Consider the following 13,072-nt stretch of genomic DNA (forward strand, 5'->3'; position numbering starts at 1 on the left):
TAATCTTCACAGCTCTGCGAGGCAATAATCATTAAAATATCCCCACTTTCCTGATTCAGAACACCAGGGTTCAGAAAGTGGGACAGACTTTAGGACCTGATATTGTAATTTGGGAAAAATAGCAGGAAACTACTGAGAGTGTCTGTTCCCAACCAACAGTGCTGGGAGCTTTTATGAGGTCAATAAAAGTCAGCATCAATATTTGCTCCTGGTACCACTCTTTATTTTTGTACCTGATATTCCCACTCAGGACGTCATGATGCTGTGATCCAGCTCTGAGAACTGAAAGCTGCTGTGACTCCTCCACACCCTGTACTGGGGGGCTGACTCAGATGAGCTCTGTATCACGTGTTTGATCTTTTTTTACTTCCTGAGTAACTGGAAAATGGATCACTGTGCGTTGCTGAAGGTCTTTAAAACCAAGAGTCTAAAAATACCTTTGAGATCTTCATTTGCTTGCCAATGAAATCCTGAGACAGAGGCTCAGCTGGGCCAGAGGCACAAATGGGATAAGCACTCCGGTCAGTACATTGAGTACAGCAGAAAGGTCTCCCAATTTTAGGTTCAAAAAAGTACAAGGATGCAGCATCACCCACTGTAGCCAAAACATGGAAACAACCCAAGTGTCTATAGACAGAGATATGGATAAGGAAATTGTGGTACCTACAAAGAAAATGGATATTGTTATCATTTGAAAAGGAGACATTGCCCTTTGAGACAACATAAAACTTGGGACATGATGCTAAGTGGAATCAAGATACCAGACACAGAAAGATAAATGCTGATGACCTCACTGTATGTGCTTACTGGTGTGGGTGTGTATTAACTGCTATCAGGAAATGCCGGTGCAGAGCACTTACAGAGTTTATGTAGCTCACAGTTCTGGAGTTCACAGGCAGTGTCAGCACTGGCTCAGTGGGGAGGGGCCTCTGGGCAGTGTCACTTCTCAGTGTGTCACAGGGTAGGAGAACTCCCATATGGACGAGAGACTCCATTACAAAGAGGAAGGCAGAGAGCCTGGGGTCTCACCATTCCTTCTGAGGATGCACCCTCAACCGACCTAAGAAACTTCCTCCAGGTCACACCCACAAAGGGCCCCATGACCTCCCAACAAAGCCACAATGAAGACCAATCCTCCAACACGAGAAACTTTCGAGGATGAGAACAAATCAAAAACAGAACAGTGTGAGAGGAAGGGAATGGAGAAAAGTAAGTTAAAAGAAGCAAACACAGTGGTGTAGGATAAATACGCCTAGAGATCTAAGGGTACAGCCTGAGCATTGTGGTAAACGATACTGTATTGGATACTGAAAATTCACTAAGTGAGATTTCAGGTGCTTCTACTGCACACACCCATGCACACACAGTACCTAGGTGAGATGAGTCATGTCAATTTGCTTGACAGTAGTAATCATGTCATGTACATCACAATATATGCACTTTAAATATACACAATTAAAGCACAAATTAGAGAAGTAGAAATGATGGGATGTTTATAATGTCTGAGCTGAGCAGGAACAAGGGATCAGTACTTACCAGGGACCCCCGTAGCGAGCCTCCAATCTGTGAGGGGTTACTGCACACAGCAGAGATAAAGAGCAAGAGAAAAATGGCGGTACAGCGGGGATCCATGATGACCAGTTGTTCATGAGGGACCAAAGGCCATGAGGCAGCCAGAACCCTGGCATTACTGGGGGCGGGATTCTCAAGTGATTCAGACGGCGGCAGTGGTCCTATGCTGAAAAGGCTCTTGCCCTGGAATGTCTTTATGCTTGGTAGTCTTAGTCTTCATAGGTGGGAGAGGACGGCCCACCCTTAATGGGATCATGGGAAATGTCGAAAGGGTGATACCAAAACTCCCAAGCCTCCGTTCATCCCTTAGGGAAGTATGCAAAACTGCCTACTGTGAATTTGTGGTCCCCAACAAGCCCTGGTTCTTGTTTCCCTCTCAGCTGGGGACTGTTAGCTGAAAGGCTGGGAAAGCTGAGGAGGAAGAGCTGTTTGGAAGAGCCTGCTCCTGGTCACCGCTGCCAGTTAGCAATGTTTGATGGGCCACGGCCCCGATCTAATCTGCCAGCTCACCTGTATGCCCCAGGCTGCTCTCACTGGCTTCCTCTAGTGCCAGTATAAAGCACAGAAGAGACCCATATGACATCCCTGTCACGTGAGCCATCCAAGGAAGCAATTAATTAACGAGCGTTTCTCTAGCCAGGCTTGGGCACTGTAAGTGTAAGGTCCGTGGCTCGCTGTTTTATTAAAGTGCCACAGTTGCTCTCCAGCTGAGCAGACACGCTGCTTTTTCTTCTCCAAGACACCAGGAGTTGGCATAGAGTAGCAGCGGAAGACATTCAGGAAGGCTTTTCCAGCATCTGAATTGGTTACTTATGCCTTCCAATTCAGAGAGAGAAAACAAAAGCAGGTGTTACATTAGAATTAGGCCTTTTGTCATTTAGAGCTGTCTGTCCGTCCATCCCTCTACCCATCCATCCACCCACCCACCCACCCATCCATCAGCAGCACTCTTCTTCGCTTCTGGGCACTGAGAATAGAGCAGTAACTCACTCCCCACATTTGCCATGCAGGAGTTCACCGTACACTTGGATTAAGTGAGGCTCTTAAAAAACAACTTGTTGGACTCCTGTTTGGTTTGCTTGTTATTAAGTGAAAAACACACGAGGAAAATGATACTAATTTTATTGCATCATTTTACTGACTAGAACGCCAGATTTAGAGTGAATATAAGTACAAAAATAACCAAATTCTTACAAATAATACTTTGCTGCTACAGTATTGAATAATTAGTGGAGGCTGGAATTATAATACAACCTTAAATAACATTCTCATAGTGGATTTAACACAATCAACCGGGGCTATGGTTTACAAACAGAAATTCAGGACAATGTGAAAATTCAGAAAGTTCACATTCCAACTACATGTTACATTTAACCACACATCCAACGATGCAGACATTAACAAGACTCACAGCAAAACTCATGATGATACTATCACTTTCTTTGGAACAGGCTTAGGTACTACAGAAAGGTAAGTGTGTTGGATCAGATTCCCAGACACACGGATTCCATCACAACTCTGCCTTGTCCCATCCCTCCCACCGAAGGAGTCTGCACTAACGTACATTAAACACACCATAAAAAAATTATAACCCTAGAATCTAACAAGGGACTCCTTTGAAATATCTTCTTTGAAAATGCTCATGGGTAGATCCAGCCTAGGATCTGTCTCTTTTTAGACCTACAGGGTCCCCTTTGGTTTCATGGGCTTTTCTGTGAGCTAAAGTTTACATCAGATAAGAGGAGTAAAATGCTACTGAGATACTTTAGATTAACAAATTAATTGGATTTAATACTTTAATGTGCCTGCTATTTTAACCAGTTTTCTTCTTTGGGGATTTGGAAAAGAAAAAAAAAAATACCCAAAAGCAAACTGTACAAAACCATATTTCTGTTTCTAAAATGTACGTAAGAATGCTTAGAACACTGTTGTCCACTCCTACTGCCACAAAAGCTTCCAGATAGGAAAAGTATCACTTATATTAAGTGCAGTTTTAAATAAAATATAAAATACTGAACTCTGTACTCTTCCTCTTTCCAAAGAAGTGCTCTAATTTAAAAATCCAAATATATTTTAGAACTGTGAATCAAAACCCTAGTTTCGAGTATACTAGGAAAAGCCAAGGGTGACTCCACACTGCAGCACTGTTTTCCCAGGCAAAGTTCGCAGTTCCAGGCTACCTGGGCCCTCCACCAGTGGGCAAGGCGACTCAGAGGCGCCAAAAGCCGTATCACGAGAGATGACAATAACGTGCTTGCTCTGGAACTCTCACATCTGAATAGATGCCGTCCTTCAAGGACACATCCTTGGGTAGTATCCAGCACCCATCTCAAAGATGCACCCTCTCCCATGGGCCCACTTGAGTTACCTCTTCCATAATTCAAGCCACCTTTAATTTTTAACCTCAGATACTAACAGCCAGCTTGATGGCACCATCCATTCAACAAGCTTCTTTTGAAAATAACTTTCCCCGCAAAGAGGGGAGATCAGCCATGAAGACATTTCACTGATGCTGCTCCCAGATCTGATAATGGTCCACAAAGATACGTTCCCATGTGCGGGACCCACAGCCTCACCATGTGAATGAGGCAGGCAGCCCTCAAATAGGTGTGTGATTCTCGCCGTGCTTGTTGGAACCCACCCAGGTGAGCACCCTGCACTTCCTCCAGCCCAAGCCACATACAACACGCTTCTTGCCAAGCATGAGCCAGCCACCATTTCCTCAGGGTGGCCACAAGCTTCCGGGAAACATGAGTAAAAACCAAGTTTCGGGCATTTTCAAAAGGGTATGTTTTGTATGTTGTGTCCTTCATGTCATTAGTTTGGTTACTGCTTAATATATTAAAATTCTTTAAAAATGATTTAAGTTGTAAGTCTATTCTCTCTTGCCCTCTGTGAGATTTAAAGGGTACTGTGCGGCGAGGTACCTGCCAGGAAGTGAGGCAGGGAGAGCGAGTAGGAGTGACAGGGTGAGACCTGCACACCGTAATTTGAATCCTGCCTTTACTAGGCCAATTATGCATCCACTTCGGAGGTCTTTATGTCTGAGAAACGAGCACGCACAGCTAACTAGCATGGGTGTTATGAGGCCAGGCCTTTGCATGGAGCCTGGCCATAGTAGGAACATCTTTCCAAAGAAACAGATCCTAGCACCCTGGGCTGGCTCATGGAGTAAACAGGAAAAGATAATGGAAATAAGGTCACCTGGAGCTTAAAGCCCAGGACCGAAACCAGGAAGCCAGGAGCCAACTCCTCCCTGCCCAGGTCTCACGCAGCAGCGTTCTCCAGACACACAAGTTCCACCTGGGCCGGCTCTTCCCTACAGAAGCAGCTTGCGGGGTGCTGTCACCTCTGCCCACCTGTGGGGTTTCAGTGCAGGATGCTGGCATTTCTGTGCACACGAATCGCACATTCCAGGCGTGGAGAGGGCCACAGCACGTGGGCCACAGCTGTGTTCCAATGTGGCAGGTGGATGTCCTGTTTGCCTGTCTGCGGGCTGCTGACGCCTGGCAGCTGTTTCCTCTGACCCGGGCAGGCTCTTCTGGGGATAAAACCCCACATCGGAGTGAGCTCAGCCCCTCCCTTCCTCACCTGGGACAGGTCGTGAGCAACAGGTAAGTCACGCCCCTCTCGTGCCTTCTTCAAACCTCAGGATGCTTCCCCACCCGACCCCCTCCTAGAAAGTGTAGCTCCAGTGAACTCCACCTTGCTTGGCATCCTTTTTTCACAGTGAAAAAGAAACACTATTCTTAATCTACTCCATTTGGACAAAACCCATGAACACACATTTCTGGAACTCACAGGACATTCTTTTTTGGACATTAGGATTTTTCCAAGCAAGCTTTTGAGACAGGACGTTCATATTGTGGGGTTTAAGGCTTCCGGCCCTGACACAGGAGATGATTTGCCAGCTTCGGTGTCCACCAAAGGCAGAAGTGTGGCCCGGGAGCTGCTATGGTGGCTCTTCCCATGGCTGGGGGATGCAGGCTGTCTCACAAGCGACGCAAGTCTGCTGGCTCGGGTGAGCTGAGTGTGGAGCTCAGAGCTCTCCAGGTAGATGCAAGGCAGCGAGGTGCAAAGGGCCATTTGGTTCCACGGAGAGAGAGGCCAGACCCAAGGCTTCCAAATGGCAATGCTTTGAGATTTTAACATCCACTGACAGTAATAGGAAGCCTTGTGTGCTTAGGAGATGAGTGCAGTCTAACTACTGAATGCACTGCACCTGACTAGAGCCTCTGCCATAGCAGGTGACAGCGAGACGTGGAGGCTGTGGGACCCAGGAGTCCATATAACACTGTTAGGGTGAGGACTGCATGTTTTGAAGAGATCATAGAGCGCTGTGAAGAAAACACCATGCCTGGGGCAGAACTGTCCCCAGCAGCTAAGCATTTCCAGAAATGTGTATCACTGAGCTCCCAGCTCCAGGGTGGGGGCAATTCTTTTACTTCTGTGTTCTCTTCACTTCATCCCACACCAGGATGTTCCACAAGGAGATAAATGAACATATTTCCACAGGGAGTAAGTAAGAGACGTGGAGCGCTGGACAAGCCTCCCTCGCAGGACCCACAGCACGGGCACATTAAGTACAGTGTCAGCATTTCCTTCCCACGCACAAGTGCTCGGACCCCTGGCTAGCCAGCCGTTACTCCTCCACCGCAGACCTGAAGTCTAGCTGTGTTCCTGGGGGGCAGTGGACAGTCTCAAATAGCTATCAAGGACCGGGTAAGAGAAAGTGAGCTATTTCTTCATTGAATAAATAACTTTGGTTGAAAGTTTACATTGAGTTTGCGGATAAGATTCTGGACGCAAAGATTAGCCAGTAAGCACACTTCCCTATGGCTTCATCTTAGCTCCTATTCTCCCTCAGGAATTCCCTGTGGTTTCCCACAACGCTGGTGATGCAAACAATCTAACGTGCTGATCTGACCCACTGCTCCAACCTCATCCACCTGCGTGACCACAGCAGGCTTTTCCTCTAGCGCTGAAACACCCACTCGGGCCCAGGCTGATGCAGCTTTCCTCTTTCCATCACAACCTCCAGCTTCCATGACACTGGTCAAAGTCTAGGCTCCCGGCGCTGCCCTCGCAGACAACAAGTGTCCCACCACTGTCGGTCCAGCTCCTAATTCTGCCTGTCCGGCCTCACTCTGGGGCAGCTGGGTGCCTCGAATACCAAATGTAAGTAAGTTGTTTTGCCCTGATCCATTTGCTCAAAAAAGTGAGATTTAACTGTACAAGGAAAAAACCATTATAAATAAATGTGTCACCTTGACTTAAAAAACAAAGGGGAGTTGGGTGTTGTGCCTCAAAATGTCAATTCCTCATTTTGGGGGTTGGCTTGGAGACTGCAGCATAAGGCAACCTAGAAGCATTAAAATATTGTATGCGCGACTGCAGCATCTTCGGAACGTAGTGGTACGTCCATCCCCAACTGTTGTTCAGCACTAGGTGCTGGGCAGAAAACCAAAAGCCAGCATCCGGCCGCACGTTAATCACCCACTGCAGCCTGGGGAAGTGTCTCGGTGTCTCTCGGGGACAGTTCTGAGACAGATCCAAAAGGAAACCTGCATGCCCAGTTGACTAAAGTGCAAACTAAGGGAACCGTGGGTCCTTGCAATGACACCTAGTGGTCCGCTGTGGCCGACAGCCGTCCCTGGTGCCAGTGCCGCGTCGCAGTCACTCAGAGAGACTCACTCGGTACTGGCCCATGTCCACGTTCACAGTAACAACAAAGGTGCCAAAAGAGCAGCCTCCATGTCCACATCCTCTGGTCCCTTCTGCTGCGGTCATGGACCTCACGCTTGTCTTTCTCTTGCCATTTGAGTGGGCTCTCACTGGGCCCGGGAGCAGCCAGTGCCCGGTGCTTGTGCTGGCATAGTCCTCTGAGCTGCAGAGGTGCCGACGACCTGGCTCAGAGCGGCAGCCTCTCTCGCCCACTCAGAAGTAGTCTCTTCTCCTGCTCTCATCGCTGATGAAAGATGGGTTATACTGTCCGGGGAAAATGCAAGAATGCCGGGAGCCAGGCAATCCAGTGTAGGCTGGGTACAGTCCATTTCGTTCAAGTTCAGGATTCCTTACATTTGTGGGCTGGTTGCCAAAGAGAAAAGAAGAACAGAAAGTTAAGTGTAAACAGAAATTTCACATGTTAATAGACTAGGATGGAAGCAGTTTTATGAGGTCAGAACAAGTTCTGACCTAGAAGTTAGGACCCTCTCTGGTCTATCTCTTTATAGAACCTGGAATATATCTGCCCCTGTTTTATTTTATTTTTATTTATTTTTTGGTACAGAGAATTGAACTCAGGACCTTGAGCTTGCCAGGCAGGCGCTGTGCCACTGAGCTGTATCCCTGGCCCTGGCCCCTGCCTGTTTTAAAAGGGAATTAGAAAATATGAATCGAAAGCATCCTGATAATTTTAGACCAACACAGGAGAAAAGACCTGGGTTTATCCTTATGTGTGGTGGCTCAACTGACTATTGTCTTAAATTTTTAAAAAAGTACCATTCTCTGTGGAGCATAGCTGGCTTTAAAACCTTCTTGACACTCAGCAGAAGGTGAGCAGCAGACGCTACCAACCTGAGTTTCACAAGGTCCAGTGGCCACTTTGTTCCAGGTGGAGCAAGGACCACAGCCAGGAGGTAACGGTGATTGTTGGGCCAGTTTCACAGGTCACGGCCTACCTGCCTGGTCTGCAAAAGGAGCTCCCTGGGAACAAAGGTTCTTTGGAGGATCTTTCTTAGTAACACCAGGGTGAGAGGCTTTCCTGGCAGAAATAAGACACTGGATAAAGGTGAATCCTGTGGTGAGAGCCTAGTGTGGGAGTCACAGGACAAGCGCTGAGCCCGCCTGAACAACAGCCCGGCACTGGGGTGAGCTTCCTGCTGCGAGCTCAGGCTCTGCTTGCTCAGACTATTCAGCCCGCCGTACGTGAAGACAGATGGGGCTGACTGAGGTCCTGCACTTGGTTCTGTTTAAGGCAACTCTAGCGAATGCCACGGAAACATGCAGTGAAACAGGGTCCTACCACACCCCGGGTCTGGAGCAAGGGTCGTCCCCCCACCCCGCGACAGGCTGCAGTGTGGCACAAGCCTAGGGAAGCACCAGCATAGTTACAGCTTCAGTTAGGAGAAGAAAAGGGCTTTTCCTGACAGAAAAAAAGCAAAGCCTTATGCAGAAGTAGCAACAGAAACATTTTAACTAGAGCTAACTTTGAACCTACATTTATTTTTCTTATTTCTTCTTGTTTTTCTTCCAGGTTCAATTACCTCAAAGAACCCACTGAAATAAATAGCTCTTTATTTGTTAGTGTGAACAAATCTGCCCCTTCCACCCAAAGTTTGATCCTCATGGTTAATTCCTGTAGCAACCAGAGATCACGGTCTCCGTCACAGGGCTACCTAGAGCCCTAAGTCCCTGGGGCAGAGTTTCACGGTCACTGCTATCAAAGAGCAGTCACCCGACATCAGTTTATTTTTTGGTTCAGACATCCCTGCCTGTGTTTGTTTTATGATTTGGGACACTGTAGAAGAATAAAGCCTGGCTTAAATTCAATGTGGACAGAGGTACAGAGGCTGATGGTATTCTCTTGCCTTCCCGAATGATACAGTCCAGTGCTGAACAGGGCAAGTTAGTGAAGACCTGCTGAATGAGTCACTCTCTTTATACCTGTTCCCAACTCCTGGTTTTTTTTTTTTTTTTTTTGGTTTTTCTCCGGTACCAGGAACCGAACTCACGACCTTGCGCTTGCCAGGCAGGCGCTTTTGCCGCTGAGCTAAATCCCCAGCCCCCCAACTCCTGGTTTTAACACCCAACCACATAAGCCAAAGTAAAGGAGGGCAGACGAGAGATAAAACTGAAGGGATCAAGGGGTAAATATCACTAAACTTTGTCTCTACCTCTCCGATTCCACTGTAGCAACTTAAAAGCAAATTGATGTGTACTACTGCTACCACCCTAGAAGAGTAAGGTGCTAACATGGAAATACCTTTCTGATCTTAGCACCAAGACTGATAAATATTATGCAAATACGTCATAAGGAAATGGAATGTTAAGATATGTAAATAAGAGGCTGTGCCACAGTCCTCCTGGACCCCTAACTACCTGCAGTGTTTACTTCTCAAAGACTGCCCTGCCCCGGGATACGCACCGAATAATACACATCTGTCATCTGTAGGAGGTTTTTGGTGCTTCCATTCTCATGCATTTCAATAGCTTCTCGGCCCCACTCTTGGGAGCGAGGGTTCTTGGGGTATTCAGCATACGGGGACATTTGGAAATCTCCACTTTTAAAGATGAGCTTGCTTATGTCATTTTTATTCTTCCTGTGGAGCAAAAGGTAGTAAAAGATCCATGAATAATTTTTGTAAATAAATGATATCTGTGAAAATACCAATTGGTATTTTAGGACTGAGAGTTATCATTACAGTATTCTGTTAGCTGCCCACTGAAGAATGCTATTATGGTTATCTTTAACATTTGCCAAAAAAAGTAAAAATGAAATTAGGTACAAAACGTCTCTCTGCAGGGCGTGGTGGCACACACCTGTAATCCCAGCAGTCAGGAGGCTGAAGCAGGAGGATCGCTGCGAGTTCGAGGCCACGCTGGGCTACAAAGTGAGCTCAAGGCCAGCCTGAACTATATAGCGAGACCCTGTCTCAAAAGGACAAAAAAAACAAGAAATCTCCCAACACCAAAGGGTCAGGTTATCAGGGGCAGGGAGGTCAGAGACAGCTGCAGCAGAGCTGTTAGACTCCTCTTGGGTACAGAGGCCACGTATCTTTCAGGTAGCCACACAAACAAGAATCGAATCACAAGTGTGCATAGTGCAGGAGCCAGCAAGCTCAGTGGCTCCCAACCAGACTGAGCATGAGGTTTCACATGAGAAAAGTCTAGGTTCCCCCCAGTTTTTGTGAATCAGGAACTCTGGGGTCAGACCAATTCTGGTTCATTGAAGAGAATTAAGTTGTCCCCTGGGACACCTTTTCTACCAACAAAGCTTGGAGTAGAGGTCAGGCCTGTTACCTCCAAGCCAGTGTTCTTCCTGCTGCGTGAAGCTACTTCACAAATCATAAAACAGGGTGGTTTGCGGACAAAAGAGTTCCCATTTATCAACTATCCACATTCTCATTTTATACTGTGAGGTTTTACCACCTGGAAATCATTGAACTATGTGTTCTTCATCTGTCTGCTGAGCCCAGTATCAGAAATTGTAAGTTATATTTGCTTTGGGTAAGATCATCTTAAGTTTCTTTCATCTTCCTTCTTACCTATAAGTAAATTTTCTAGGGAAGGCACAGAATGACACAGGGTCATAAAACCAAATTTCAACACGTGGCTTAGGTGTTGGCCCTCTGGGAAAGCTCAGAACAGAAGGAACCCGCCACACTTCTGTGGTGGGTGGGGTCTCTGGTCTCAGAAGCAACGACTTCCTTGTTCATAACGCCCTTCCCTTCTCAGTAACCGAGGGTCACAAACGGGCTCCTTCCCAAAGGGCTATTCCACATGATCTGGAACACACTGCAAGTGCAAGGCTTAGACCCCTCGAGCTCTCAGTCTTGCCCCTCTATGGTAACTGTTTCTAGTCTCATATCCAGAAGTTTAGGTCAACTTGTATGGTTCATTTTTGACAGCAATTTGGTCAACGACATGCAAAGGCTATACTGTATCATAAGGGCTACATTCCTGAATGGCAGTTACGACAAATTGTTCTGTGGCCTTAGTGGAGATGGAAGATATCTTAGAATGTCTTCACATCAATGACAGAAAAGATAGCGTGCTATTTTGGTAGGTTGCCTCCGTTATGTTCACATAGTTCTGGCCAATTATTATCTGAATCAAAGGTCATAATTTTCCTTCACTGAAGAATTAACCACAGAGAAGGAGGATCAATTCCCCTGTCCTAGTAGGAATCAATCCCATTGGCTTTCAGGAAGCCTTCAGCCAAGTTTACTGGTATTCCCACACGGCTGCTCTAAGTTCTCCACTGCTACATTTCAGGAAAACTCTTTCATCTTTCCTTTTCTCTATCTTTCTATACAATTTACAAGCCATTCAATTTACCCATTTCATTTCTTTTAGCATATTCACAGTTGTGCATCCACGAAGCACAATCAGTTTTAGAACAGTTTCACTGTGCCAAGAAGAAGCCTCATACCCCTCACAGTCTCTTCCCAGTGCCTCCTGCCTTCCCCTCCCCCATTGCACCCGAGCCCCGGGCAGCTACTAATCTACTTTCTGTCACTTTTAGACTTGCTTACTTTAGGTGACTCAGGTAAATGGAATCACACTAAGTGGTCTTTTATGACTGGCTTATTCCACTCAGCATAATATTTTCCAGGATCATCCCTGTATCAGGACTTCACTCCTCTTTATCCCCGAATATATTCTATTGTGTGGCTATATCACATTTTCTATTTGTCCATTCAACAAGTTGATAGACATGGGGATTCTGTTAAGCTTTGGCTATTAAGAATAATGGTGCTATGAACATCCATGTACAAGCTTTTGTGTAGATACAGTATAGTACGTTTTCATTTATCTTGGGTACATACTTAGGATTGGAAGGGCTATACTTAACTATCTGACTTTTTCAAAGTGGTATCACCATTTTATATTCCCACTAGCTGTGTGGAAGTGTTCTAATTTTTCAATCTCCTCACCTTAAGTACTCTTTTTTTGTTTGTTTGTTTTCTATGTTTTTTGAGACAGGATCTCACTATGTAGCTCAGGCTGGCTTTGAACTTGAGGCAATCCTCCTGCCTCAGCTTCCTGAGTGCTGGGACTACAGGCTATGTCACCACACCTGGCTCAAGTACTCCTCAGATGAGTAGAAACTGACCCTTATATAGCACAGGGAAAGATACAGAATTAGTTTCTGAACTCTCATCACTTACCTGCAACAGGTGACAATCAGCGCAATGCCCAGGATAAGGAGAAGCCCACCTCCTGCTGCCGCAATGACCACAGTGATAAGCTGATAGGCTAAAGAGGTTACACAAACAAACAAGAGCGCGGGTTGGTAGGAGCTAATGAATGCACAGTGGAGGACACTGTCCCCTCTGGACTTGCCACAACCACCCTTTGGTCTTTGACAAGGGATTCTCAACAGCTATCTCTACATTTTCTCTATATTGAGAAGCGTTCCCCCTAAAACAGTGACTCCTAAGACAGCGGCTCCTAAGTTCTACCTGCATTCCAGCCCCTGCAGACATTTTCACCAATCCATGGTAAGAAGAGAATAAAGGTGATTAATGAATTTTTCAGAACTCAATTTGTTTCATTTTAATAGCAGTTCTATAATCTAAACTTTTATCCTTATATCTTTCTTTTTTTTAATTCTCTTTTTTAAGAATTTTTTTAATCATGTGCAAATTATGCCTCAAGATAGTAGATCTTTAAAAAAAAGCAACAGAAAAGACAACATCTTTCTGTGGCCACTTCCCACACTTTGGTATTAACTGTTGCTTAAGTTTTTGACTCAATGGTGAGAGCAGATATAAAA

General features: G+C 46.0%; 1 protein-coding gene across 1 annotated transcript in view; it reads right to left on the bottom strand.

Moving 5' to 3' along the window:
• Nucleotides 1–2,677: 2,677 nt before the first annotated feature.
• Heg1 (heart development protein with EGF-like domains 1) overlaps nt 2,678–13,072 on the bottom strand; it is a gene marked incomplete at its 5' end in the record, with an annotated part of 80,291 nt that continues 69,896 nt past the window's right edge. Inside the window, 3 exon segments of the mRNA XM_005386545.2 lie at nt 2,678–7,659; nt 9,719–9,893; nt 12,465–12,552. Of these exon segments, the coding sequence (XP_005386602.2) occupies nt 7,510–7,659; nt 9,719–9,893; nt 12,465–12,552 (413 nt within the window).

This window comes from Chinchilla lanigera, unplaced genomic scaffold (assembly GCF_000276665.1).
Source record: "Chinchilla lanigera isolate Chin_1 unplaced genomic scaffold, ChiLan1.0 scaffold00026, whole genome shotgun sequence".
NCBI lineage: Eukaryota > Metazoa > Chordata > Mammalia > Rodentia > Chinchillidae > Chinchilla > Chinchilla lanigera.